The sequence below is a fragment of the Lithobates pipiens genome, unplaced genomic scaffold (genome assembly GCF_037356315.1).
Source record: "Lithobates pipiens isolate NorthernLeopardFrog02 unplaced genomic scaffold, aLitPip1_a1.2 Scaffold_18, whole genome shotgun sequence".
NCBI classification, from domain to species: Eukaryota; Metazoa; Chordata; class Amphibia; order Anura; family Ranidae; genus Lithobates; species Lithobates pipiens.
Window position 1 is genome coordinate 400,786,417 of NW_027507758.1, and position 25,130 is coordinate 400,811,546.

General features: G+C 41.7%; 1 protein-coding gene across 1 annotated transcript in view; it reads left to right on the top strand.

The window, feature by feature from the left end:
* MCCC1 (methylcrotonyl-CoA carboxylase subunit 1) overlaps positions 1–24,432 on the top strand; it is a 75,504-nt gene extending 51,072 nt beyond the window's left edge. Inside the window, exons 13-19 of the mRNA XM_077487895.1 lie at positions 7,344–7,560; positions 10,139–10,225; positions 14,840–14,889; positions 15,372–15,509; positions 17,823–17,930; positions 19,009–19,080; positions 24,216–24,432. Of these exons, the coding sequence (XP_077344021.1) occupies positions 7,344–7,560; positions 10,139–10,225; positions 14,840–14,889; positions 15,372–15,509; positions 17,823–17,930; positions 19,009–19,080; positions 24,216–24,326 (783 nt within the window). The 3' untranslated portion in view covers positions 24,327–24,432. The remainder of the gene's footprint in view (positions 1–7,343; positions 7,561–10,138; positions 10,226–14,839; positions 14,890–15,371; positions 15,510–17,822; positions 17,931–19,008; positions 19,081–24,215) is intronic.
* Positions 24,433–25,130: the final 698 nt, after the last annotated feature.

Here is a 25,130-nt window from a genome sequence, read left to right on the forward strand (position 1 = left end):
ATAATAGGGACCTGGTCTTTGAAAGTTTACTAAGGCTGCCTGCCGTGATGGGTGAAGTTTGGATCTGTCTGTTTTCAGCAGTGTCCTGCAGCAAGGAAAAAAATAAGGGAAGAAGCTTAGGAACTGCAAAGTCCACCTATGCCTTTTTTTTTTTCTTCCAAATGAAAACAATGTAATGCCTTAAAATCTCCTCTAGAAGGAGTAAAGATGCACATACATTGTTGCGTTGCTTCTCAGCAGCTTTGTGTCCAACTATAACAGCGTGTGTGTGTCCCAGTAGTAAAACCTGTACTACATCCTACATTTGAGTAGTGTTGCATGTCTGAGTAATTGGAAAAAATGTGACAGCGCTAAAGGTGCTGGGAACTCCAGTCATGCCTCCACGCTGTCATCCTCTCTGGAGATACCAGATATGGCAAACCAGGGTGAGTCATTAGAACCTATTGATGGTGCAACTGCTTCTCACTCTTCAATCCCTGTATATGTGACTGAAGATGCATTCTCCTCTGCCCTGCAGGGCTTAGAAGGAAGATTAGCGGCTTTAATCGCATCCTCCATCCAAGTGGATAGGAAGCATGCTAGATCCCCTTCCCCCACCTCAAACCCTTTACCAAGGGAACAGTGGGCATAGGATGAGGTATTGCCCTCGGGCGATCAGGAGGAAAAAAGCAGATTATTCCTCTGCGGAGGAAACAATCGATGAATCTTTTGCAACCTTGCAATCTGAGAGATTGATGGTACAAACGCTTACAGAGATGGTTCGTTCCACTTTCATGCTACCCCTAACAGAGTCAGCTGAAAGTTCGGTCTCTTCCTTGGGTTCTTTAAAACCTTTACAGCCTTTTCATTCGTTTCAGAAAAGCTTATTTATGCTGAATGGGATCACCCGGATACGCATTTTCTCCGTCCAAAAAGTTTCTCAGTTCTCTATCCCATGGAGAAGAAATTCACAAAAAAATTGAAGGTACCAGCAGTTGACGCTGCCATTTCCAGTGTGAATAAAAATTTAACTTGTCTAGTAGACAATGCACAAATGCTTAAATATCCAGCAGATAAAAAGTTAGTTTGTTGAAATCCTCTTTTTCCTTGGCAGGGGCCATTTCTCGGCCTGCAGTCGCTACAATAGGCATCTGTCAGTCCCTAAAGGACCAGTTCAAAGAGGCCCTTAAGGAGGTCCTTGCACAACAGGCCCGTGAGTTGGCTGAACTACCAAAGGCGTTATGTTTTGTCATAAACGCCATGAAAGACTCTATTCACCAAATGTCCGACTTGCGCTTGTGCTAGTACACGTGTAGGACCCTGTGGTTAAAAAGTTGGTCAGCCAAAGCACCTTGCAAAAAGCTTCTGACTAGTTTCGCCTTTCATGGGGAGCTATTATTTGTGGATGATTCGGATAAATACATCTATACGATTTCTAGTGGGAAGAGTACTCTTTTGCCAGTGAAAAGAAAGTATAAATGTCATTCATTTTAAATTGACTTTCTTCTTTTTCTCATCCACCTCTAGGCAGTAGCGATGGCCTCTGCTGTCAGACTCTAGAGGAAAACCTCAGGGTCAGACCCAGGCACAAAAGAAGACCTGGGGCCACAAATCTGCAAAGCAGAATACTAAAGCCTCATCTTGAAGAGGCGCCCCCCTCACCGGAGTGGGGAAAGACTTCTAAAAATTCTCAGAAGTCTAGCAAAGGGAAATTCATGACAGATGGGTGATCTCCACTGTGTCTCTAGGATACAAACTAGAATTTCGGGAGTTTCCACCGTCTCGTTTTTTGAGATCAAACATTCTCAAAGATCCAGGGAAAAGACAAGCTCTGTTTCAAGCATTAGACCGATTATTGGCTCAGGGGGTGATCCTACAAATCCCCACAGAAGAGCAAGGTTTGGGATTTTATTCAAACCTGTTTACGGTACCAAAACCAAATGTAAATGTCAGACCCATTCTGGATCTAAGGAATCTAATTCAATTCCTGAAAATCCACTCCTTTTGCATTGAGTCAATCAGGTCAGTAGTTTCTATCCTACAGGGAATAGAACTTCTGGCGTCCATCAACACCAGGGATGCATATCTGCATGTCCCTATATTTCGCAATCACCAAAGGTTTCTGCAATTCAAAGTAGAACAGCATTTTCAGTTTGTAGCCTTGCCCTTCTGGCTAGCTACAGCCACTCTTCAGGGGGTGTTCACAAAAGTATTGGCCCCACCTCTAGCCAGGTTAAGGGCACAGGGCATAACAGTCTTGGCGTATCTAGATGATCTATTGTTAATAGACCAGTCAGTGGATCGCTTGGAGCAAAGTGTAAGCATTATAACCAATTACATGGAAAGTCTGGGTTGGATTTTCAACCTAGAGAAGTCTTCCTTAAAACCGCTAAGAAAGCTGGAGTATTTGGGCCTGATCATAGACACGGTCCAAAAAGCTGTTCTTGCCTCTGGTAAAGATCAGCTCCTTATGAGAACTGGTGCAGATGGTCAGATCGAAAGGAAATCCCTCAATTCGCCTTTGCATGAGGTTGTTAGGAAAGATGGTGGCTTCATTCGAAGCAGTCCCCTATGCCCAGTTCCAATCGAGACTGTTGCAAAACAGTATCCTGTCTGCTTGGAACAAAACAATCCAAGCTTTGGACTTGCCAATGTGGCTGTCCACAAGAGTGTCCCAAAGCCTCAGTTGGTGGTTACTAACCCAGAATCTGCTGAAAGGAAAATCCTTCAGACCAATTATTTGGAAAAGTAGTAACGACAGATGCCAGCCTTTCAGGCTGGGGAGCAGTACTAGAGAAAACGACTGTTCAAGGACAGTGGTCAAGAAACGAAAGAGCCTTGCCCATCAACATCCTAAAGAGTCGGGGAGTGCATCTAACTCTGAAGGCCTGCACTTCCAGATTAAGGAATTGTCCTGTCAGAATTCAATCTGACAATGCCACGGCTGTGGCCTATATCAATCACCAAGGGGTCACCAAGAGTCTCTCAGTGCAGAGAGAGGTGAACCATATTCTAACTTGGGCAGAAAGAAATATTCTAAGTAAAATGCAGCGCTAAACAAACCATCTAGAGAAACCATATACAGTGATATATAGTAATAGCTCCTGAAAAAAATTCAGAAGAACAACAAAAATAACTATCAACACCAGTGTGCACACCATACAATAAATCAAAGTGTGTAATTATATAATATAGTCTATTGAGTGAAAAGAAGAGTCCCAAATCTTTGGACCTGTGATGAGACAAGTGCCTTTAAGGATATATATATATATATATATATATATATATATATATTATACAAAAATGTGATCACATGGAAAGTGTTAAAATAATAACAAACTAGATCAATAAACCATATAAACGTGAACTGTCTCCACTAGAAAATGGTTGAGTCCTATCTGAACAAGTGGAATCTGCTGCCTCCCATCTGAACGGGTAAGAAGGGTTGCCATACAAGAGTGTTGCTATGCTAAGAGAACTGTATCCATCCACATATCATGAGTCACAATCCTTAGGTAGTAATAAATAGATGAGGTACGCTTACCACAATGATGGACACACACACACTGTACAGTGGTGATTCAAGCGAGCATTCGGATTAATTGATCCAGCAGATCTTTATGCAAGAATGCTGATGACACAGAAGCTTGCTCTGACCTCAACATCAAGAGGATGGTGGATAGCTGGTACTTCAATCACTCCGGGAGGTAACCATAAGGCAGATCCAACTCTGAACAGCTGTATATATGGAACTCTCAATGGCATTCAAAGGGGTTGTTTGAATCATAAAGAGGAAAAAAAAAAGCTTCCACATAGTGCATGAATCAGGATACAAAAAGGGAACTTTAATTTAAAAACTAAATAAAACAAAGGATAAAAATGCACAATTGCCCATCCGGTAAGTGCATGTGAAAATCACAGCGTGGTAACACAAAAATCGAGTGAGTTACAAACCCGACATGTTTCAGGCTAAAGTCCTCCTACTGGGGCATCTGTAAAGGAAAGAAATATTCCATGCCTATCGGCAGTCTTCATTTCGGGAATAGAGAATTGGCAGGCGGACTACTTAAGTCGCCAGCAGTTATTCCCAGGGGAATGGTCTCTTTTTCGGGCTGTTTGCCAAAGATAGGGGACTCCAGACGTAGATCGTCTAGCGTCCAGATTCAACATGACGTTGATCAACTTTGTGTCCAGGACAAGGGATCCACTCGCATGCGGAACCGATGCGTTAGTAACCCCATGGAATCAGTTCTCACTGATCTATGTATTCTCCCCTATTCAATTGCTGCCATGACTTCTTTGCAGGATCAAGCTGTAAAGAAAGCCGGTAATTCTGGTAGCACCAGCATGGCCCAGAAGGTCATGGTATGCAGAAATCGTAAAGATGGCAGTGGAGGGTCCATGATCCCTCCCACTAAGGCCAGACCTGCTCTCATAGGGGCCGATATTCCATTCTACTTTACAAACGTTAAATTTAATGGCCTGGCTATTGAAACCCACATTCTGAAGAAACGTGGGCTTTCCGGGTCAGTTATCTCTACTTTAATGCAAGGAAGCCAGCTTCCAGCACTATATACTATAGAGTCTGGAAGGCTTCTGTTTCCTGGTGTGAATCCAAGGGTTGGCACCCTTGAAGATGTATCATAAGCAGAATTCTTGCCTTTCAGCAGTTAGGTGTAATGATGACATTGGCCCTGAGTACTATTAAGGGCCAAGTCTCAGCCTTATCGATTTTATTTCAAAGCCTGCTTGCTACGCATTCTTTAGTCTGGGGTTTTATGCAAGGGGTGATGCAGATTATTCTGCCAGCTAAATCACCTTTAAGCCCTTAGGACTTGAACTTACTGTTGTCAGTGTTAAAAAAAACAGCCATTTGAACCGATGCAGCATATTTCCTTAGTCCTTCTGACAAGGAAGCTGGTATTTTGGTTGCTATATCCTTAGCAAGGAGGGTTTCGGAATTGGCTGCTCTTTCTGGTTATGAGCCATATTTGATTTTTCATGAGGACAGGGTGGTGTTATGCCTTCATCCGAGTTTTTTACCAAAAGTAGTCTCAGGTTTCCACCTGAACCTATATTGTTATATATTGTCCTGCCATCGTTTTTTTCCAAAACCATGTTCTAGGGAAGAAAACTCACTACATTTTCTTGATGTGGTGAGAGCAGTTTAAAGGCAACCGCCTAGATTCGTAAGACTGATGTCTTATTTATTCTGCCAGAAGGTCCTAAGAAAGGACAGGCAGCGTTAAATTCCCAGTTGCTAAGTGGATTTGACCAGTGATAATTCTAACTTATGATTTAAGGGGTAAGATTCCCTTGTTTCAAGTTAAGGCATGCTTTACCAGGTCGGTTAGTGCTTTTTGGGCAATGCTTCACTAGGCCTCCATGGCTCAGAGCTGCAACGCCGCAACTTGGTCTTCAGTACATACACCCACCTGATAAAATTTTGTGAATGTAAGGAGGTATGAGGATATCGCCTTCGGGCGCAGTGTGGTGCAGGCAGTCCTCAGGTCTGGGGTTGCCCTACGGGTTGTCTCTCCCTCCCCTCAAATCGCATTGCTATGTAACATTGAGTTATTAGGCTCTGTATTCCATGATGTACGATAAAGAAAAGAAAATTTTTATAACGGCTTACCTGTAAAGTCCTTTTCTTGGCTTACATCATGGGACACAGAGGTTTTAAGTATATTGCTTTGCTACAAAAACTGAGGTACTCCTGGAAGGAGGAGGGGGTTATATAGGGGTGTGAACTTCCCGTGTCAACACCTGAAGGTAGCCCATAACCCATTAAGTTATTACTTAGGCTCTGTCTCCCATGATGTACTCCAATAAAAGGATTTTACAGGTAAGCGGTTTTAAAAATACTATTATTATAAAGAGGATACTTTTTTTTATTAAATTTTTTTTAAAGGGGGGGATTTTGAAATAGGATAAAGGAGAGGATGGATCTTACAATAAGCATTTAAGAATAGGGCTTTTAAACCATAGTGTATATAAACATTTTCGGCTCCACCATAATAGTGACCCCACATTACTTACATTTTATGGGATTGAAACACAGTGGTTGTATAAATTGCGAAGTATGCAGCCACTGGGTATGAATATAGAGTTGGACCTGAATAGTTTCTGGCCAAGGACTAAACTTAATTCATAAAAGCTTATTGTAAAAGTTTTATTTAAATTTTAGTTTTTATTGTATTTTTTAGGATTAATGTCCTATGATATCTTATTAATACTTATATATAATATTAATCATAGTTTGCACCTACTTGGATGTTATTTAGCTCTGAGGCAATCTTGAGTCATGTAAACCGGCATTGTGGCTGCTCAATTATGTAATTTTCCCTCCCCATCTGTGTGTATTGGCTCCACACTATCAAAATATACGCCCACAAGTGACCAAGTACACTTCCTGATGATGTAATAACGAAACGTATGTTGAGGCAGTACTTGGTTACGTTACTTCCCGCACTTCCTTTCCCTTTCGTTGTTCCGGGTGGGATAGTAGAACGCACACCAGACACGGAGGCTAGCCGCGAGGCATCCCCCGATAACGGTCACAGACCCAGTGCCAGGCTAAGGCATATTTAAGCAGACATTCGGCATTTGTATTTTACACTATTGGTTCCTTATCTTTTTACATAACCCATCTATGATCCCTGCGGAGGAGAGGTTTCCTATATCCCCGGCCATCATTGCAGCAAGCATTTTCTTGCTGAAGCTTTATCTGACTCCCTTTTTAATTAGAAGAGTAAATTTTCTCTGGTAAGCAGATAATATATAAGAGCACGTTGGGTGTATTATGAACAGTCAGTGAAGAAACATTCACTATTTCTCTGGAAGATCTTGAACACAGAAGTTTCTCTGGATTTATATATTGTTTTTGGGTCTTTTATACCCTTTTTCATGTCTTTCTGGCATATTGTCAGCATCACTTGTGGCATATCACCTGTGTATATTTATGTATATGCACATTGCACTTTATTAGCATATTTAATGTTAGCTGTCTGAGTTAATTCACATTTCCTCAGGTACCGTTTATTGTTTTAGAGCGCCCTCTACATTTTTAATTCATCAACATGACAGATTCAGCTAGCATTTCAGAAGAGGCTAGCAATGGCAGCCTCTGAGAAAAATCACAATCTGTAACAATGCAGTACCAAAATTTATTTGGTCACTGAACTTTTTGAATGCTAACAATCTTGTAATGTAATGTGCGATTACATTTTATTAGCTTTGCTTTGATTCTCTATTTATAAAATGCTCAGGTTAATAGAAAATCTATATTAAAATTGCGTTCTTCTCTGTTTAATGCTCACACTCTTAATATGTTTATTGATTTGCCTTCTGGTCTGTCTTTACAGATTGTAGGACTAAGCACCAATATTGATTTCCTCCTTAGTCTCTCTGGACATCCAGCATTTGAAGCAGGGGATGTACATACCAGTTTTATCCCCCAGCATTATAACGAGCTGTTTCCTCCTAAGAAAGGAATCTCCAATCAGATGTTGTGTCAGGCTGCTCTGGGTCTCATCCTGAAGGAGCAAATCTTAACTCATGAGTTCAATGTGCATTGGGAAGGTTTGTTTCTCCTTCCCTATGTTCTATATACAGTATTCTATACTAATTGAAATATGTAGTCTGATCTCACACATACTATCTTACAACCGTGCATGCAGATAGATTCAGTAAACCCCTGAGAAGCAGTAGACCGCGACTCCTATTGTTATGGCCATTAGGTGGTTCTAAAAAATTGTGCGGCTCCATTATAATGTAAGGGTGCATTTATGTAGTGTGGATGCAATTATTAGCACCTGTGGAGCCTAGTAAGGGTGCTGTCATTGTGGCATGTTTATGCTGTGGCTGACGGTTGTGTGCAACTGTTTCCTCAAATAATGTACCTTATTTGCCGGCGTATAAGACGACCCGGCATATAAGACGACCCCCTAAAAATCTGCACAGTTAAAATGTTTTGCCCGTACTCACCGTTTAAGACGACCCCCCATTCCGAGGCTTCCGACGCTTCATATCCCTCTTCTTTGTTCTTGCTGGAGCCATTTCCTTCTTCCTGGTGCTGGAGCCAATCACGGCGAGCAATGTATTCTATTAATGAATACAAAGCCTGCTGGGATTGGCGGAGGCTGTTACATCATCAGCCCGCGCCTCACTCTCAAAGCCAATCGGAGCAGGCTACTGTGTGTAGCCTGCTCGGATTGGCAGAGATTGCTACTCCAATCCGAGCAGGCTCTGTATTCATTTGAATACATCGCTCATTGGGATTGGTTCAGTGGTATATACTGTATGTAGCCGAAGCTACATACAGTATTACCGGACATCTAGAAGGCATCCCAGCAGCTGACCCGGCGTATAAGACGACCCCTCCTTTTTGCTCAGTTTTTTTAAGTGTAAAAGGTCGTCTTATACGCCGGAAAATACGGTACTTGAGATTTAAAGTCCATATTATAGATCAGACACTTATAGCCACATTAGTTAAAAAAATGAATGGTTAGTCCAGGTAAAAGGATACGTTCACCTTTCGTAACATGTTGCAACCATATTTAGGATGTAACATGTTACCAATGGACCGATCCCCTGCTGTGACAGCTCGCAGGCTTCTTCTCCCTCCCCGCTAGCTGTTGCAAGTTAAAAATAAATAAATAAATAAATGTGGCAAAGCGAGGCTCCACTCACGTCACTGATTTACAGGGCTCTGTGCATGGAAAGCTACTAGGTCCGGCAGCCTATGTGGCTGTCAGCTATTTCTTCAATGAACTACCATAGCTCTGTGGAGCACCATAGTAGTTCATTCATGCTTCCTGTCAGATTGTATCTGCTTACCTGTACAGGATGAACGGGCAAGCATATACACTGGCAGATCTGCTGGAGACCTGCATGGCATCAGAGATCTGCTGATTACTGGTGCAATGCTTTACAGGCTACAAAAAAAATGCATAATTTTTTATTTTTTACCTCCAAATAAAAGTGCATTTATTCTTTTTCTTTTTTCCAAAAAGTTAACCTGTTCTTTAAAAATAAGTTTCTCCGTCATATTAAATATGATACAATACAAATCCTAATGAGCTGAAGCTTAAAGTGGTAGTAAACTCTGGATTCAGATTTTTAACTACAGGTAAGCATGTATAATAAAGCTTACCCCTATATTAAATTAATATCTCTTAAACTTGCATCACTTAGGAGATATTCACTTGGTTGGCAGTCGGTGACATCACTGGCCCTTGTGCTTAAAAGGAATGGCATACCCATGCCGTTCCTTCAAAGCTCTGTGTAGGGCTGGTGCAAGGATTTTTATCTGCTTAGGCAAAGCTGCATCTTGCCGCTGCCCCCCCCCTCCCACCCCCTCCACAATGGCAGTCAGAAAACGTCAGTTACTCTGAAAATGCTAATGCAAAATTCAGCTGTTGGTAGGTAATAGAAATTCCTATATGTCAATTTATTTAATAGGATCCTAAGTAGCATGTCTTCTGCCAGTGTTGGTCCGAGTAGTGTTTGGGGGTTCTATTACAGTGCTACAACATCCTTTTACGCTATGGGGTTGGTTTACTAAAGACAAATATACAATTCACATTGCAAGGAATGTTTTAATTCTGCAAGAGAATTTTCCCAACAGCTTAGATAATGTGATGAAATTTCACTTGCAAATTTATACCCAATTACTATATGCACATAGAAAAAAAACAGCATTTTTGCTTGCACGTGATTGCATGATGGAACTCCTTCACTAAGATCTGGGGAAAATTCCCTTGCAAATTGCAACTGAACTTGCAGTGTGAGCAGTCTGTGTTTTACTTTAGTAAATCAACCCCTATATGATTCTAGAAAGCACAGAAGAGGAAGTTAGTGGTGTAAAGACCAAATATTTCTGCATGTTTAGCTCAAAACACCACTACGGGTAAATATACTGTATATTGTTTCCTTTCGGAGTTAGAAATCATGATCTCATTAACTATACTTCTTTTGAACTATTTTCTGCTTGTGGTACCTAGATATCTATAAAATGTGTTCCTATTTTGCAGTATTGCAAGAGAGGCTTGCCAGGTGGATTTAGGACACTTAGAATGAGAGTAAATGTAATTTGCATTGTCTGCAAGAAACAGTGCAAAATGTGAAAATATGACGTTTTACAATTTTGCTTTTGTAGACAAATTTTCTCCATTTGCTTCTGGCAGTGGCAGAAGAATAAATATTTCATATACCAGGAACCTCACATTGCTGGATGGAGACAATAGTAAGTGAATTTTGTATTTCTGGATGTTGTGTGATATTTTATTTTATTCTGTTTCTCTACTAAGAGTAGAGGCACATACATTGGGGAAGGAAAGTATTCAGACCCCCTTAAATCTTTCACTCTTTGTTATATTGCAGCCATTATTGACAGAAAAACACAGAATTGTTGACATTTTGTGCATATTTATTAAAAAAAGAAAAACTGAAATATCACATGGTCCTAAGTATTCAGACCCTTTGCTGTGACACACATATATTTAACTCAGGTGCTGTCCATTTCTTCTGATCATCTTTGAGATGGTTCTACATCTTCATTTGAGTCCAGCTGTGTTTGGTTAGGACTTGATTAGGAAAGCCACACATCTGTCTATATAAGACCTTACAGCTCACAGTGCATGTCAGAGCAAATGAGAATCATGAGGTCAAAGGAACTGCCTGAAGAGCTCAGACAGAATTGTGGCAAGACACAGATCTGCCCAAGGTTACAAAAAAATTCTGCTGCACTTAAGGTTCCCAAGAGCACAGTGGCCTCCATAATCCTTAAGTGGAAGATGTTTGGGATGACCAGAACCCTTCCTAGAGCTGGCCATCTAGCCAAACTGATCTATCGGGGGAGAAGAGCCTTGGTGAGAGAGGTAAAGTAGAACCCAAAGATCACTGGCTGAGCTCCAGAGATGTAGTCGGGAGATGGGAGAAAGTTGTAGAAAGTCAACCATTACTGCAGCCCTCCACCAGTCGGGGCTTTGTGGCAGAGTGGCCCAACAGAAGCCTCTCCTCAGTGCAAGACACATAAAAGCCAGCATGGAGTTTACTAAAAAAAAACACCTGAAGGACTCCGAGATGGTAAGAAATACGATTCTTTAATCTGAGACCAAGATAGAACTTTTTGGCCTTAATTCTAAGTGGTATGTGTGGAGAAAATTAGTCACTGCTCATCACCTGTCCAATACAGTCTTAACAGTGAAGCATGGTGGGGGCAGCATCATGCTGTGGGGGTGCTTTTTAGCTGCAGGGACAGGATGACTGGTTGCAATTGAGGGAAAGATGAATGCGGCCAAGTACAGGGATATCCTGGATGAAAGCCTTCTCCAGGGTGCTCAGGACCTCAGACTTGGCTGGAGGTTTACCTTCCAACAAGACAATGACACCGCTAAAATAATGGAGTAGCTTCACAACAACTCTGTGACTGTTCTTGAATGGCCCAGCCAGAGCCCTGACTTAAACCCAATTGAGCATCTCTGGAGAGACCTAACAATTGCTGTCCACCAACGCTTACCATCCAACCTGACAGAACTGGAGAGGATTTGCAAGGAGGAATGGCAGAGGATCCCCAAATTCAGGTGTGAAAAACTTGTTGCATCTTTCCCAAAAAGTCTCACGGCTTTATTAGATCAAAAGGGTGCTTCTACTAAATACTGAGCAAAGGGTCTGAATACTTGGGAACATGTGATATTTCAGTTTTTCTTTTTTAATCTGCAAAAATGTCAACAATTCTGCGTTTTTCTGTCAATATGGGGTGCTTTGTGTACATTAATGAGGAAAAAAATGACTTAAATGATTTTAGCAAATGGCTGCAATATAACAGAGTGAACATTTTTAGCTCTGAAACCTTTCCGTCCCCACTGTAAATACCTTCCAACTTAGGTTAATTCTGAAATTCTCCCTAAAAGATAGGTTCACCTCTTAAAAAAAAAAAAAAATGTGCATTTTACTATTTTGTATTTATTTTGTATTTTATTTTTTATTTCGAAGCCTGGAAAGCAGATCGCTGATGCCATATAGATCTCCTTAAGACCGTCGGTGTAAGCTGTCTATAGTTAAATCGCACAGGCAGTTTCACATTGACAGGAAGCTCTGTGGTAGTTTGAGAACTACAAGCCAATAGCCTCAAAAGGCAAACTTTTCCTTTATGTGGATAGCTTAAAAAAGTAGACTGTCTGTCTGGAGTCTAAGTGATGCATCAAACACTACTGATCGCTCAGTTCTCAGGGCTCCATGAGCAGAGAGCCTTTCTGCTCTGCTCCGCATGCTCACTTGACCGATGGGCTCGGAGGGGGTGGCGGGAGCGGCTAGCTCAGGCTCTGTGGCTTGCTAAGAGGCTTAGCCGGGTACCGGTTCAGGGTTGTGGGCTGATTCTGACTATATTGTCATGATCTTTCCCCAGCGATGGATTGGCTCTGTGACATCAGCCAACCATCGGGCTCCAGCCAGCTGTCTGCTGAAAACTGGTCACAGGAGTGCAGAACAAACTGCACTTCTGTGATCCACAGGAGAAGTACAGCCAAACAAGCTTTGGCTGTACTTCTACTTTTTTAAGGTCTTGCTCACACCAGTGTGCAGAGACGTGAGTTTTTCTGCATGCATTCTGCAAGGTCACAAAGAAAACCATTGTTCTCTATGTGTCTTGTTTACACCACAACAGTGGTATCATGTGTGGTTTTCTTTCTATGCAGGAATCTGCAATGCATATAAAACGAATTGAAACACGCATGAAAAAAAGTGGTGTAAACTGGTGTCTCTGCAAGTGAAATCTGCGCAAATTTTCATCAGTTTTTTTCTGCATTAATGGTGTGAGGCCCTATGCCTTATTGTAGACTCTGCAAAAATTGCTTGTTTTTTTTTTTTCTTGTTGTGGTGTTTCCGCTTCTCTAGCAGAAACTCTTCCTCTTTTTTTGTAGGCACATGCACTTAAAGACTGTTCTGTGTGGGAGCAATGGACTTTTACGTTGGTCTGACATTTCCCCCTGCTGTATTTCTCCTACAGCACTGCAAAGGGTAGGAAGTGAGAGCTTTGCTAATAAAGGGTATCGCTTAGTCTCCAAACTTTTGACACTGATCAATGGCTAATACTCTGATAAAGTTTGTGACAGGTTTACTTCACAGCAGTAACAATTGGCAATGAATAGATGATGAAAGAACAAACTGGGCACCCATCAGTAAAGATTCCATGTCAACATGACTGATAAAAATTATTTTATAATCTCACTTTTCCTGTCAAAGTCCAGTGATCACCTTTTCAGAAAAAAATGAAATGGAGAACCAACATCGTACTCGTACCTTGCCTTCCCACCCACAGTCACAACTGTACTTGGCTACAAAGATGCTGAGCCGTCAGTGCAGTGGCCCAGGGATTTGAAATCTCTTCTCCTTTTCTCTCTCCCTCTTCTCTGTCCACAGATTTCACGCATACCAGAGCCATTCAATTTTTAGACACTGTCCAATCAGGTCCATCCTGAAAATGTTGTAGTGTGTGTGTGTTTGTTTGTTTTGTTCTATTGGATTTTAGTTGGTGCATTACTAGTTTATGTAATGGCATCATTCTGTTTACTGGACATATGTTTGTGAATTTTAAAGTAATAATACATCCAAAGCTTTTTTTTTTCAGTGATGGATCGCGTGAAATAGAAACAGAATAAAAATCTTTAAATGTAAATCTCCATCAGTCAGATGTGATTTTAAGTGGGACCTAAGCCAAAACATTTTTACTTTTCTTTTGAATAGAGTGGAGATGGCTCTTACATTATTTGTATTTGAATTGCTGTTTAAATCTCTTTGGGGAGATCTCCCTCCACTTGCTGTACTGGTGAACTTGTATAAAGCATCACCTTGCAAAGTGAGTTCCTTCTCTAGAGGGGATAGCATTCTGTTTCCCTATCTCAATGATGAGTGCGTTGTAAATGCTAATTTGATCTGAAACCAATAAACCTACTTGTATGTTTTATGTAAGAAAACTGGAGAACTTGGAGTATACACAAAGGGAACATGCATTTAAAAGGCATATAAACCGTGTTCATGGTAGGGGCTTGCTGTACTAAGAACTCAGTGCTACTAGTCACCAAATGTAATTTTTAAGCCACATATGTCAAATGGTTATTACATTTCTTTATATCCGGATATCTAATACAGTATTTACATAATATTTTATATTTACTAATATAAGAAACTGACTTAGTTTATCATAGTGTGGATGTAATGACTTCTTTCTTATCACCAAGTGTATCCCGTGCCATGCCCTTTTTTCCTTTTATCTAGTAAAAACAGATCTTTCAGTAATTTTGTCATCTTTGTTCAGGCAAAATTTTTCTGTTAAAGGAAAAGTACAGCCAAAGCTCATTTGGCTTTACTTCTCCTGTGGCTCACAGGAGTGCAGTCCATTCTGCACTTCTGTTACCTGTTTTCATCAGACAGCAGGCTGAAGCCCACTGTCTTGTGACGTCACAGAACCAGTCCAGGTTGGGGTAAGATCGCGACAATAAAGTCTGGATTTACCCACATGCCTGGACTGGCACCTGGCTCAGCCTCTCAGTGAGCCATTGAGACCCTGAGCCGTATGCTCCCGCCACAGCCAAGCGGTCCAGCGAGCATGGGGGGGGGGGGGGCAGATCAAAGAGTCGGTGACTGATGGCCACCAGCTCTCTGCTCAGGGAGCACCGAGATCACTAGGTTCTCACTGTTAGAGCCGGCGGGGGACAGATGCAGGATCGGACTGATGCTACATCCACTTAGGTAAGTATGATTCTTAAAAATAAAAAATAAAACCATACTTTAAGTACATTGCTTGTATGTTGTCAGTCATTTAGCAACTTATTTTTTTTTTATTTTTTTTTTTTAACAGAAGTGGACTTGAAAATTAATTACAACCGCGATGGATCATTTGACATGCAGGTAATTGGGAGCGTGTACTGAGCAACATGTACTGAGGAGTAGTAAATTATGGCTTTGAGATATTACACTTTTTTGCAAGCTCACGGGCAACAAAATTAAGATAAAATATCTTGTCACCGTTATATATTTGAACTGCTTGTAAACTCTGTTTCTTAGCGAGTAATTAGGAAATGGTTGAAGCCATACTAGGCAGTTCAAAATGGTTTCATCAGAATTAATAGTAAGATTATTGTATGCTGTAGATGGATAACCATTGAAAACACAAATGGGTATTGAATACTCATCATCTGATCATTATAATGGGGTGCACAACTGTGATAGGTTACAGTAGACCATGTAACTGCTAGATATAGGGAAAAAGTGAGCTGGCTGGTCTGAGCACCTGTCTGGCAAGCTAGATATGGTTCATTACTGGCTAGTTTTAGATGAAAGTGGATTTCAGTTTCTGGGCATTTTTATTTTTTATTTTTATTTTTTTTCAGGTTCAAGATAAAGTGCTGAATGTTTCAGGAGAACTTCTGAATGAAGGTGGCATGACATTCCTAAGATGCTCTGTGGATGGCACACTTTGTAAATCCAAGCTTGTTATCATTGATAACACTATCCATCTCTTCTCAATGGTAACACAGTAGTATATCTGCATTTGAACATTGAATTGATGAATATATACAGTTGTGCTTATAAGCTTACATACCCTGGCAGAATTTATAATTTCTTGGGCATTTTTCTGAATATTAATGATAACACAAAAGATTTTCTTTCACTCATGGTTAGTGTTTGGCTGAAGCCATTTATTATCAATCAAGAAAGGACAAGGTGCGCCGGACTCAGTGTAGTATTTTAGTAATCATTTAATCAACAGAATAAGTCAAATGGCTACTCACAAGAGGGAAAGGGTATCAAGCACATAAGGAGTCCAGAATGCAGGGCGCGAGGTCATCTGGCAGTCCGAGATGCAGTCTGTAGGATGGAAAGCTGACTGGGTCACAGTGGTGCAGATGGTAAGCCACTGGAGTAGCAGTGAAGCCTCTGTAGATATCAGGAGGTTGGGATGTCCAGCACACTGTGATTCTCGCCTACAAAAGAGTATATTGTGGAACTTCAAAGAAAACAAAGTAGATAGATGGATTAAAAAACCTGTGTATCAGAACTGAAATAATAGTTCTAACTAAGGTTGGGACATTAGAATGTCAGTTTCTCTAGGGCAGCAGAGACTGATGTGATTTGCTGAGTATTCTCTGAAGACTGCAAAATATGTCAGAACTTAGTGTTTATGTATTTTTACAGTATGTGAGTGTATATTGTAAATGTTACCAGTGTGTGAGGTGTAAGCACTTCTAGGGCAGAAACCTAATGCATGTTTTATGTTTTCTATATATTGCTGTGGAATATGTTTAGGGCTATTGTAATTTTTAACCTACCTAATGATCCTCAATAATGTAATGACAAGGCCTTTCTAAGCACTTTTACTTGACTCCAGAGCTCTCTCGCTTTGTCTTCCAAGTTATGGTCCAATCCCATCCCTTCATCCTGACTGTCCTGCACATTAACTCAGGATCTTGCTTCCTTTGTTCACCACCTGCAGAACCTGGTGCCTACCGTGCTTCGTGCATCCCCTGCACAGCATCTACAGTTCCTTTTGTGCATTTCTCATGTTTCTCTCATGTTGATTCTGCCACTGAACACTGCTCCCAGTACCCATATACAGCCTGTGCCCTCTGAGCTCTATCATTTAAATAGCTGCTGTTGCTCACTTTGACTGGGCCTGCCAGTTCCACCCTCCATTCACTTGACTGCCAGTGAACAGACCCAACTACCCTTGTGCACACTATCTGCTACCACTGTGCATGCCACCACCACACTGAACATCCCTATTCTCACCACGTATAACTAGACATTTCACCACCCCAATATCCCTTTCTGCTTTTAACACCTACCACCAGGTTGGCTATAACCCCATACCCATAAAAAAAGGAGTTTCATTTGGTGCCAAATACCCTCTGTACTATATTGTATATGGGGGGGGGGGGGGGGGGTGGTGGTCTAGATGAATGTCTGGTTTGTGCTTCTAACCCATCCCTCCCTAAACCAAACACTCTCTCATCTGAGATACACTGAGGCGAAAGAGTGTTTGGTTTGATGCTTTGCCGGCTTCTGTTGCTCTTTCCTTTTGGCATGATTTGACTGTACTTCAAGCAGAGAGACCTGAGGGGTGATGGAGGCTCAGTACTTGTGATGAGCTTATTATTTGCTTCTTACATGCAAGTGCAGTTTTTTAGTTTGAATAAAGCCATGTTTTTATTATAGTCTGCACTATGAGTTTTTTCTTATTTTGAGCGGAGCGGTTATTGACAAACTCACTGAAGTGTTTACCTGCAGCTATTGTTTTATAACACAAGGCTTCTGTTGCTCCATTTATTGGGGTCCATCAGTAAGGCAAACATACACCCTTGGGGGCTTTCGAGGGGGTGGTTTGTACGGAAGCTCTTGCATTACCTTGCTTGATTGACTTTACTGGGTATTTTTCATAGTGACACTGAGATCTATGGACATTACTAGTCCAAGATTGGTGGGGTAAATTTCTATGTTGTTTTTTGACTTGTATACACCGTTCACACATTTTGTACTTTTATTTCTGTCATCTGAATTTATATTTTATAGTGCAGCACTATTGTTTACACATTTAGATTTTTTTTTAAGTTTGACTAAACTTGGGCTTTAAGTGAGCAAAGAAAACGATGAGCAATAAATAATTTTGAGTAATCTTTGTCCAGTTAGGCTAGGGTTACTCAAAAGTACATTTTGCTATTATCACAATAGCTATGTACATGGCTATTCTGTATTACAGACATTTCTGTAAGTAAGTAACTATTACTTTGTATATCTCACACTCATCTACTGTATCTGACACTATCCATGTCTTCTTGCTGCAGGAGGACAGTGTTCAGTTGGGTATTCCTGTTCCCAAATTTCTCTCTGAAGTAAGCACCTCAGGAAGTCAAGGAGGGGCTGTAGCACCCATGACTGGAACGATAGAAAAGGTAATGAACTTTAGCATTTTTTGTGTGTTTTAAAAGTTTGAGATCTGTGTAAATGCTTTTTTTTTCCCATTTTATTTATTTCTATTTGACTTGGTCTGGACACGATTTGAGATGCTGCAGCTCCTGCAGGAGGTGGGAGGGAGCACCACCAATGAAATTTGGGGGGACGCAATGGAAATTGGCAGGTGGCATTGCAGCCCCATAAATACAGCCCTGTTTTTAAGCGCTCTGACACAGGGGAGCTACAGCTTCTTAGCGTGATCACGCCAAAGCTGATTTACAAGAAAAGGTATTTACACAGATCTTTTACAAATGGTAAGCCACGAAGGTATGAGGAGAAGGGATAAAACCTTTTTCTTTGATCTTTGCAGCGACTGGAACAAGCACTCCAGCTACAGCCGCTGTCTTGGGTTTCTTTATTGGATAGATTGATCGCAGCAGCAGCCGCCATTGGCTCCCGCTGCTGTCAATCAAATCCAGTGACACAGGAGTCTGGGGACAGTGCCAAGTCTTGCTGTCTGTGTCAATGGACGCAGCAGCAGAACTCGGGCGCACCCACACGAGTGTCCCCTTGGAATGTGGGTCTCTAAGGGGGCACTCTATGCAGGTAGGAGTTGGGGGACCCCAGAAAAGGAGGATTCGATCCACTCTGTGGAAAACCTTTACACAGAGGAGGCAAGTATAACATGTTTGTTATTTAAAAAAAAAAAACTTGAATCTTTACAACTCCTTTAAGCTATAATGTTTGTCATGAGGTGGCGATGAACCAAAACCAGGCTCAAATTCAGGGCCATCCCAAAGAAAAAGAATAAGAAGCAGCTATAGGTATTTAGCGTGCTAGAGATTCGGCTGCAGGATATGAGTGGCAGGGTTAAAATTAGAGACCTATAGTTGGAATGACATGTAAACATTTCATATTGCACTAAAGGGTAGTTTTTTTTTTTTTTTTTTTAACCTTGAGATGTTATATTTTCCATTTATGTGCAATAAATAACCTGTTAAAATACACAACCATGAATTAGTAAATAACCCAGCTAGCTGTTTTACTGTCTAATTATTATTCATGGTTTGTTTATAGGTGTTTGTAAAAGCTGGAGATAAAGTAGAAGCTGGAGATCCACTGATGGTCATGATTGCTATGAAAATGGAGGTAAGTCTTCATGCATAGAATTGAATGATTGTGCCTATAGACAATGGTTGCTCAGTGTGGCTGTCGTCATTGGGAGTGGCAGAAATAACTTCATGTCTGTAGGTATTGTGACCGCGCCAAAACCTCAGTGTATTTTTTTTTTTTTTTTACCTTGGTTCTTTGGAAATCTTTTATTTCAGATACAAAACCTTTTCAATGTAATGTTAGCAGTATTTTTGTCATGTATACTATACCGTTTGTTTCAACCATATTGAAGTGTATGTAAACCCTAATAGTTCACGTCTCTTATTTGCTCCCTTGTGGTCTGCTAAATATACCATTTAAAAGAGTTTTGTTTATTAGATTGGTGCACAAAATACCTGTTGAGTTTGCCACAAGTCTTTTGAGCTGATAACTTCCTATGCTGTCTGTAAGTGGACAAGGAGGGGGTATGGAAGTGGAAAGAGGCTGTGGTAAAGAGAGGTCTGTGTTTTTTGTAGTGCATTTGAAATTAGGTAGGCAGGGCTGACACCACATGCCTAGGAGGAACATACCATACAGTATAAATGGCATACTAACTATTATTTTGATATACTTGTAGTTGTTTTAAAGGGGAAAATTCTAGAAAATGTGCATGTAATCCAGAAATGTACCAAATGTGTTTTTTATTTTTTTTCTTCTTTTGAGATGCGCTTTAAAGCAGACCTTGCACCTAAATTGCAAGGCCTCCTATTTAAAGGTGTCTCCCTCTCCCTTGCAGAAAATGCATTATAAAACTTACAAAAGAGTCCCATAAAAGACAAAAGGTTGTATAACACATACGCTTTTCCATCGGCTTTTGGCCACTGCGCCTTGTTGAGCGTAGAGTCATCTTTCTGCTTAAATCTAGGGGATGTTTAATAGCCCAAATCTCTCTAAGGCTTCATGTACATTAGCCGCTCCTAAACTTGAGTTTAGGAGCTTTTGGTGTCTTTTTGCCGAAGCTCCCAATCTCAACTCCATTTAGCAGAGTTAGGGAGCTGCTGCGGCTAGGTGAGCTTTAACCTCCCTCTCAGGATAGGAATATTTTGACTGCCGGCCATGGGAAAACACGAAACGCAGTAAAATCGTGATGCGATTTTGCCATGTTTTCCCATGGCCGCAGTAAATGTAGGCCAAGTGTATGTGAAGTCTAAGAAGACGAGCCCGCCATATGCTGCAAGCATCTTCTCACAAAATTTTAACCACTTTGCATTCTATGGGATCTCGCCAGCAGGATGGTGCAGTCGCCTCTTGTACTATGGTAGCCAGGTAGCTGTCTTCTGTAACTGTAGCGCTACCCCCGCAGGGCGTTGGATATCTTGATTCCTCCTATTCCTGCATAGCCATGCAACACTCATTTCCAACTTGCATCCAAACATAAGTAATCAGTCCATGGGCTTTGTTTTTTGTTTAATTGGGGAAACAACTTGGATAGGGTAAAGGGATTATAGGATGCCCAACTTTACTTGAAGAAACATCAAATGAGTATAACTATCTTCCCTGTGTACAAAAATGAAGTTTTTGGGCTGTACTCCCTCCAGAATAACGCAGTCTCTATGAATCGGAGACAAGATCCCTTACGGGCCAGGAGCTCTCAGTCCCCTTCAAGAATTAGCATAAAGTTGAAAACTGTATGCAGAAGTATCTTGCTTCCACTGTAAACCTTCACCCAGTTCTGACATTCCCAGATACTACCAGCCCACTTGGCTGCCTGGCCCATATGGCTGCTCTGAACTCCCAAGGACAAGGGATCGAGATTCACGACAAATCTGTCCTTAACCACTTGCCGACCGCCGCACGACGATGTACGTCGACAGAATAGCACGGGCAGGCATATGGGCGTACCTGTACGTCCCTGCCTTCCCGCGGGTGGGGGGCCCGATCGGGCCCCCCCCCCCATGCCTGCGGCGGTCGGTATTCGTTCGGGAGCGATCCGGGATGAGGGGGCGGCCATTCATTCATGGCCACCCCCTCGCGATCGCTCCCGACGAATGGAAATCCTTCGTGACATCACTTCCTCTCCTGTAATGTAAACACAGGAGAGGAAGTGATGTAATCTCTCCTCCGTGTTGGTATTTTTCGTTCCGGCACCGAGGAGAGAGGATCGGTGAGTTGCACCAACACGACACTACACAGTAGAACATGCCAGGCACACTCACACCCCCCCTTTACCCCCCGATCACCCCCCCAATTACCCCTGCCCCCCCCAGTCACAGTGACACCAATGCATTTTTTATTTTTTTTTGCATTGGTGTCATTTGTGACTGTAATAACTGTTAGGGCAGTTAGGGTTAGCCCCCTTTAGTTCTAATGTACCCCCCTAACCCCCCCAATAAAGGTTTAACCCCGTGATCACCCCCCGTCGCCAGTGTCACTAAGGCTGGGTTCACATTGCAGCGGTTTATGAGAACGGATGTGATTCGCACCGCACTGCAGTGCAAATCACATCCAATCTCTGCGATTCGAGTTCAGCCATTCGCCGCACCCGCCGCAAATTCGCACGGGACCCTTTTTTTGGTCCGCAGCAGAATCGGATCGCATGGGTGTTCACACCATGCGATCCGAGTTTGCAGATCGCACTGCGATATGCGAACTGATCTGGGGGTGTCATTAACATTTCACTGACACTCCCAGCAGTTCGCATAGGGCAGTGTGAACTGCCGCTGGGAGGCATGCGATGCGGGAACCCGCCGCGGATTCGTGGCGTTCCCGCATCGCTCCAGTGTGAACCCAGCCTAATAAGCGATCGTTTTTCTGATCGCTGTATTAGTGTCACAGGTGACGCTAGTTAGGCAGGTAGGTATTTAGGTTCGCCGCAGCTTTTTATAGCGCCAGGGACCCCCATATACTACCGCATAAAGCCCCCTGATTGCCCCCTAGTTAACCCTTTCACCAGTGATCACCATATAACTGTTACAGGTGACGCTGGTTGGTTAGTTATTTTTTTATAGTTTCAGGGCACCCGCCATTTATTACCTAGTCTCACTAGTGTACCCCTAAATTTAGGGGTGTCTACTTTCCAAAATGGGGTCATTTGGGGGGGTTTGTGCCATCTTGGCATTTTATGGCCTTCAAAACTGTAACGCCCTTAGAAAGCCTGAAGGCGGTGCTTGGTTTTCGGCCCCGTACGCGGCTAGGCTCCCAAAAAGTCCCACATATGTGGTATCCCCGTACTCAGGAGAAGTAGCAGAATTTATTTTGGGGTGTCATTTCACATATGCCCATGGCATGCGTGAGCAATATATCATTTAGTGACAACTTTGTGAAAAAAAAAAAAAAAAAAAGTTTGTAATTTTCCCGCAACTTGTGGCAAAATATAAAATATTCCATGGACTCAACATGCCTCTCAGCAAATAGCTTGGGGTGTCTACTTTCTAAAATGGGGTCATTTGTGGGGGTTTTGTGCCATCTTGGCATTTTATGGCCTTCAAAACTGTAATAGGTAGTGAGGAGTGAAGTCAAATATTTACGCCCTTAGAAAACCTGAAGGCGGTTCTTGGCTTTCGGGGGCCCCGTACGCGGCTAGGCTCCCAAAAAATCCCACACATGTGGTATCCCCGTACTCAGGAGAAGCAGCAGAATTTATTTTGGGGTGTCATTTCACATATACCCATAGCATGTGTGAGCAATATATCATTTAGTGACAACTTTGTGAAAAATAAATAAAAAAAAAATTTTTTTGTCATTATTCAATCGCTTGAGGCAAAAAAATAAAATATTCAATGGGCTCAACATGCCACTTATCAATTTCCTTAGGGGGTCTACTTTCCAAAATGGGGTCATTTGGGGGGGTTTTGTACTGCCCTGCCATTTTAGCACCTCAAGAAATGAGATAGGCAGTCGTAAACTAAAAGCTGCGTAAATTCCAGAAAACGTACCTTAGTTTGTAGATGTGACAACTTTTGCGCAAACCAATAAATATACAGTTATTGACTTTTTTTTTACCAAAGACATGTGGCTGAATACATTTTGGCCTAAATGTATGACTAAAATTGAGTTTATTGGATTTTTCTAATAACAAAAAGTAGAAAATATCATTTTTTTTTCAAAATTTGCGGTCTTTTTACGTTTATATCGCAAAAAATAAAAATCGCAGAGTCAGTCAAATACCTTTAAAAGAAAGCTCTATTTGTGGGAAGAAAAGGACGCAAATTTCGTTTGGGTACAACATTGCATGACTGCGCAATTACCAGTTAAAGCAGCGCAGTGCCAAAGTGTAAAAAGACCTCTGGTCATTTACCAGCAAAATGGTCCGGTCTGAAAGTGGTTAAAGTATGTTGCTTCTGGCAGTCTCTCCCCTTGTATGGCCCCAGGTGTGCTGAGGTACTCGTGCTACACTGGGCAAGATTCCTGTTCAGGCCTCCAACTGATCAGATCTTCTCATGCCAGCCCGGATATGCAAAGGCTCAGGCTTCCTCTCCTTCCTTTCCTCAGCTCCAGCCAACAGAGGGATTAAAAGGCTTGCCAGTTTTTATTGCTGTCTGTGCCCCATTGAGATTCCCCCCTCTCTATTTGTCCAGTTTACCATTATCATTGAATGTAAAAAAAAAAAATCCCAAATTTTGGGTTGTCACCAGAAAAGTAACAGAGGGGAAATCATCCAATGGGGATACTAGTTCTGGTGACCTGGGAGTTCCCAGGGAATTCCCTTAATTTGCAGGGATTTCTTCTCACTTCCTGTTTGGCTATGGACAGGAAATGAAGGGAAATCTCCAAAATGGGGGGAAAAAAAATCTGACAGGTGTTTTAAAAAAAATTTTGCCTATAGTTTCACTTTAAGGGCTCACCTAACCACCCTTCTGGCCTCTGCCCACTAACTTTTAGAAGCTTCTCCAAGCTTAAAGAACCAGGGGGAGGTACCAGAGACCCACCCTGTAGAGCCACCCAGCCTGACCTGCAGTAACCCGACCGAATTACAGACTCTCAGTTACAACGATTCATACCAAAATAAATTTACCTACACTAGTTGCACACTAGAGGGTGATACACAACTTTTCAAGGAGAGGGCACACTTAAAAAGCAGGCCTTGCAACTTTGAACTCCAGGCAGATTATGAAAAGGAATCTGTCTTGATATTCACCTCTTAAAAGTAATGTTTTCTAATAAATCTTGAATTCCCATCTGTTTTCTTATAGCACACAATACGAGCACCCAAAGCAGGCACCATCAAAAAGGTTCACTTCAAAGAAGGTGTACAAGCCAGCCGACATGCTCCACTTGTTGAGTTTGAAGAAGAGTCCGAGTGACCATGTTTCTTAGAATTTTATTCTTGTGTTATTACAAGAAATATTTGTATATTGCTCCCATGTGTCTGCTATTTTACACAATAAATAATATTGATATGAATACTGACCTTGCTTTCTGTCTTTAATTTCAGGATGCTGTTAAAAATTGTATGTAAACCCTAACAATTAACTCTTTATTCGCTCCCTTTTCATGTGTTGAAATATACCATGGAAAGCATTTTGTTATCTGCTAAGTGCAAGAAGTGCCACAAATCTTGTGAGCTGGTAACTCTCTGCCTGTGCTGAACCCTTACCAGTGAGCATTGCTCCTAGATGTCTATGGGAACTCCAAAACCTCTACCCACTGTGTTATGGTGATAGAGGTGTTCTGTAGTTATGTCCTGGGATGATGATGCACCTGCATAGGTGCAGTACAGTAAGTGAGCGTTTGAATGCGTTATAGACAGGAACACCAGTTGAAGAAAAGAACACCACCATCTTCGCCACATCTAAGTACTGGTGTGCTGCAATATATTACACATTTTAATTTGCGTATTTTTATTCTATTTAAAGATACACTTTTGTTATAGAATTTTTTTCACTAAATTCTATTCTCTTAGGGTGGATGTACATATGCTGAAACAGTCATTTGTTAAATGCCAGACATCCAGACAACTGTAGTTTTGCATGATGTCCATAGTGGAAAGTGACAGCTGGTCATTTCCATTGTCTGCTGTATGTAAAGAAACCCGCAAGAATAATCTCTCCCCTCCAGCTCCCTGCACATCTGAGTGGGCAGACAGACCTTGTCAGACATCTCAATAT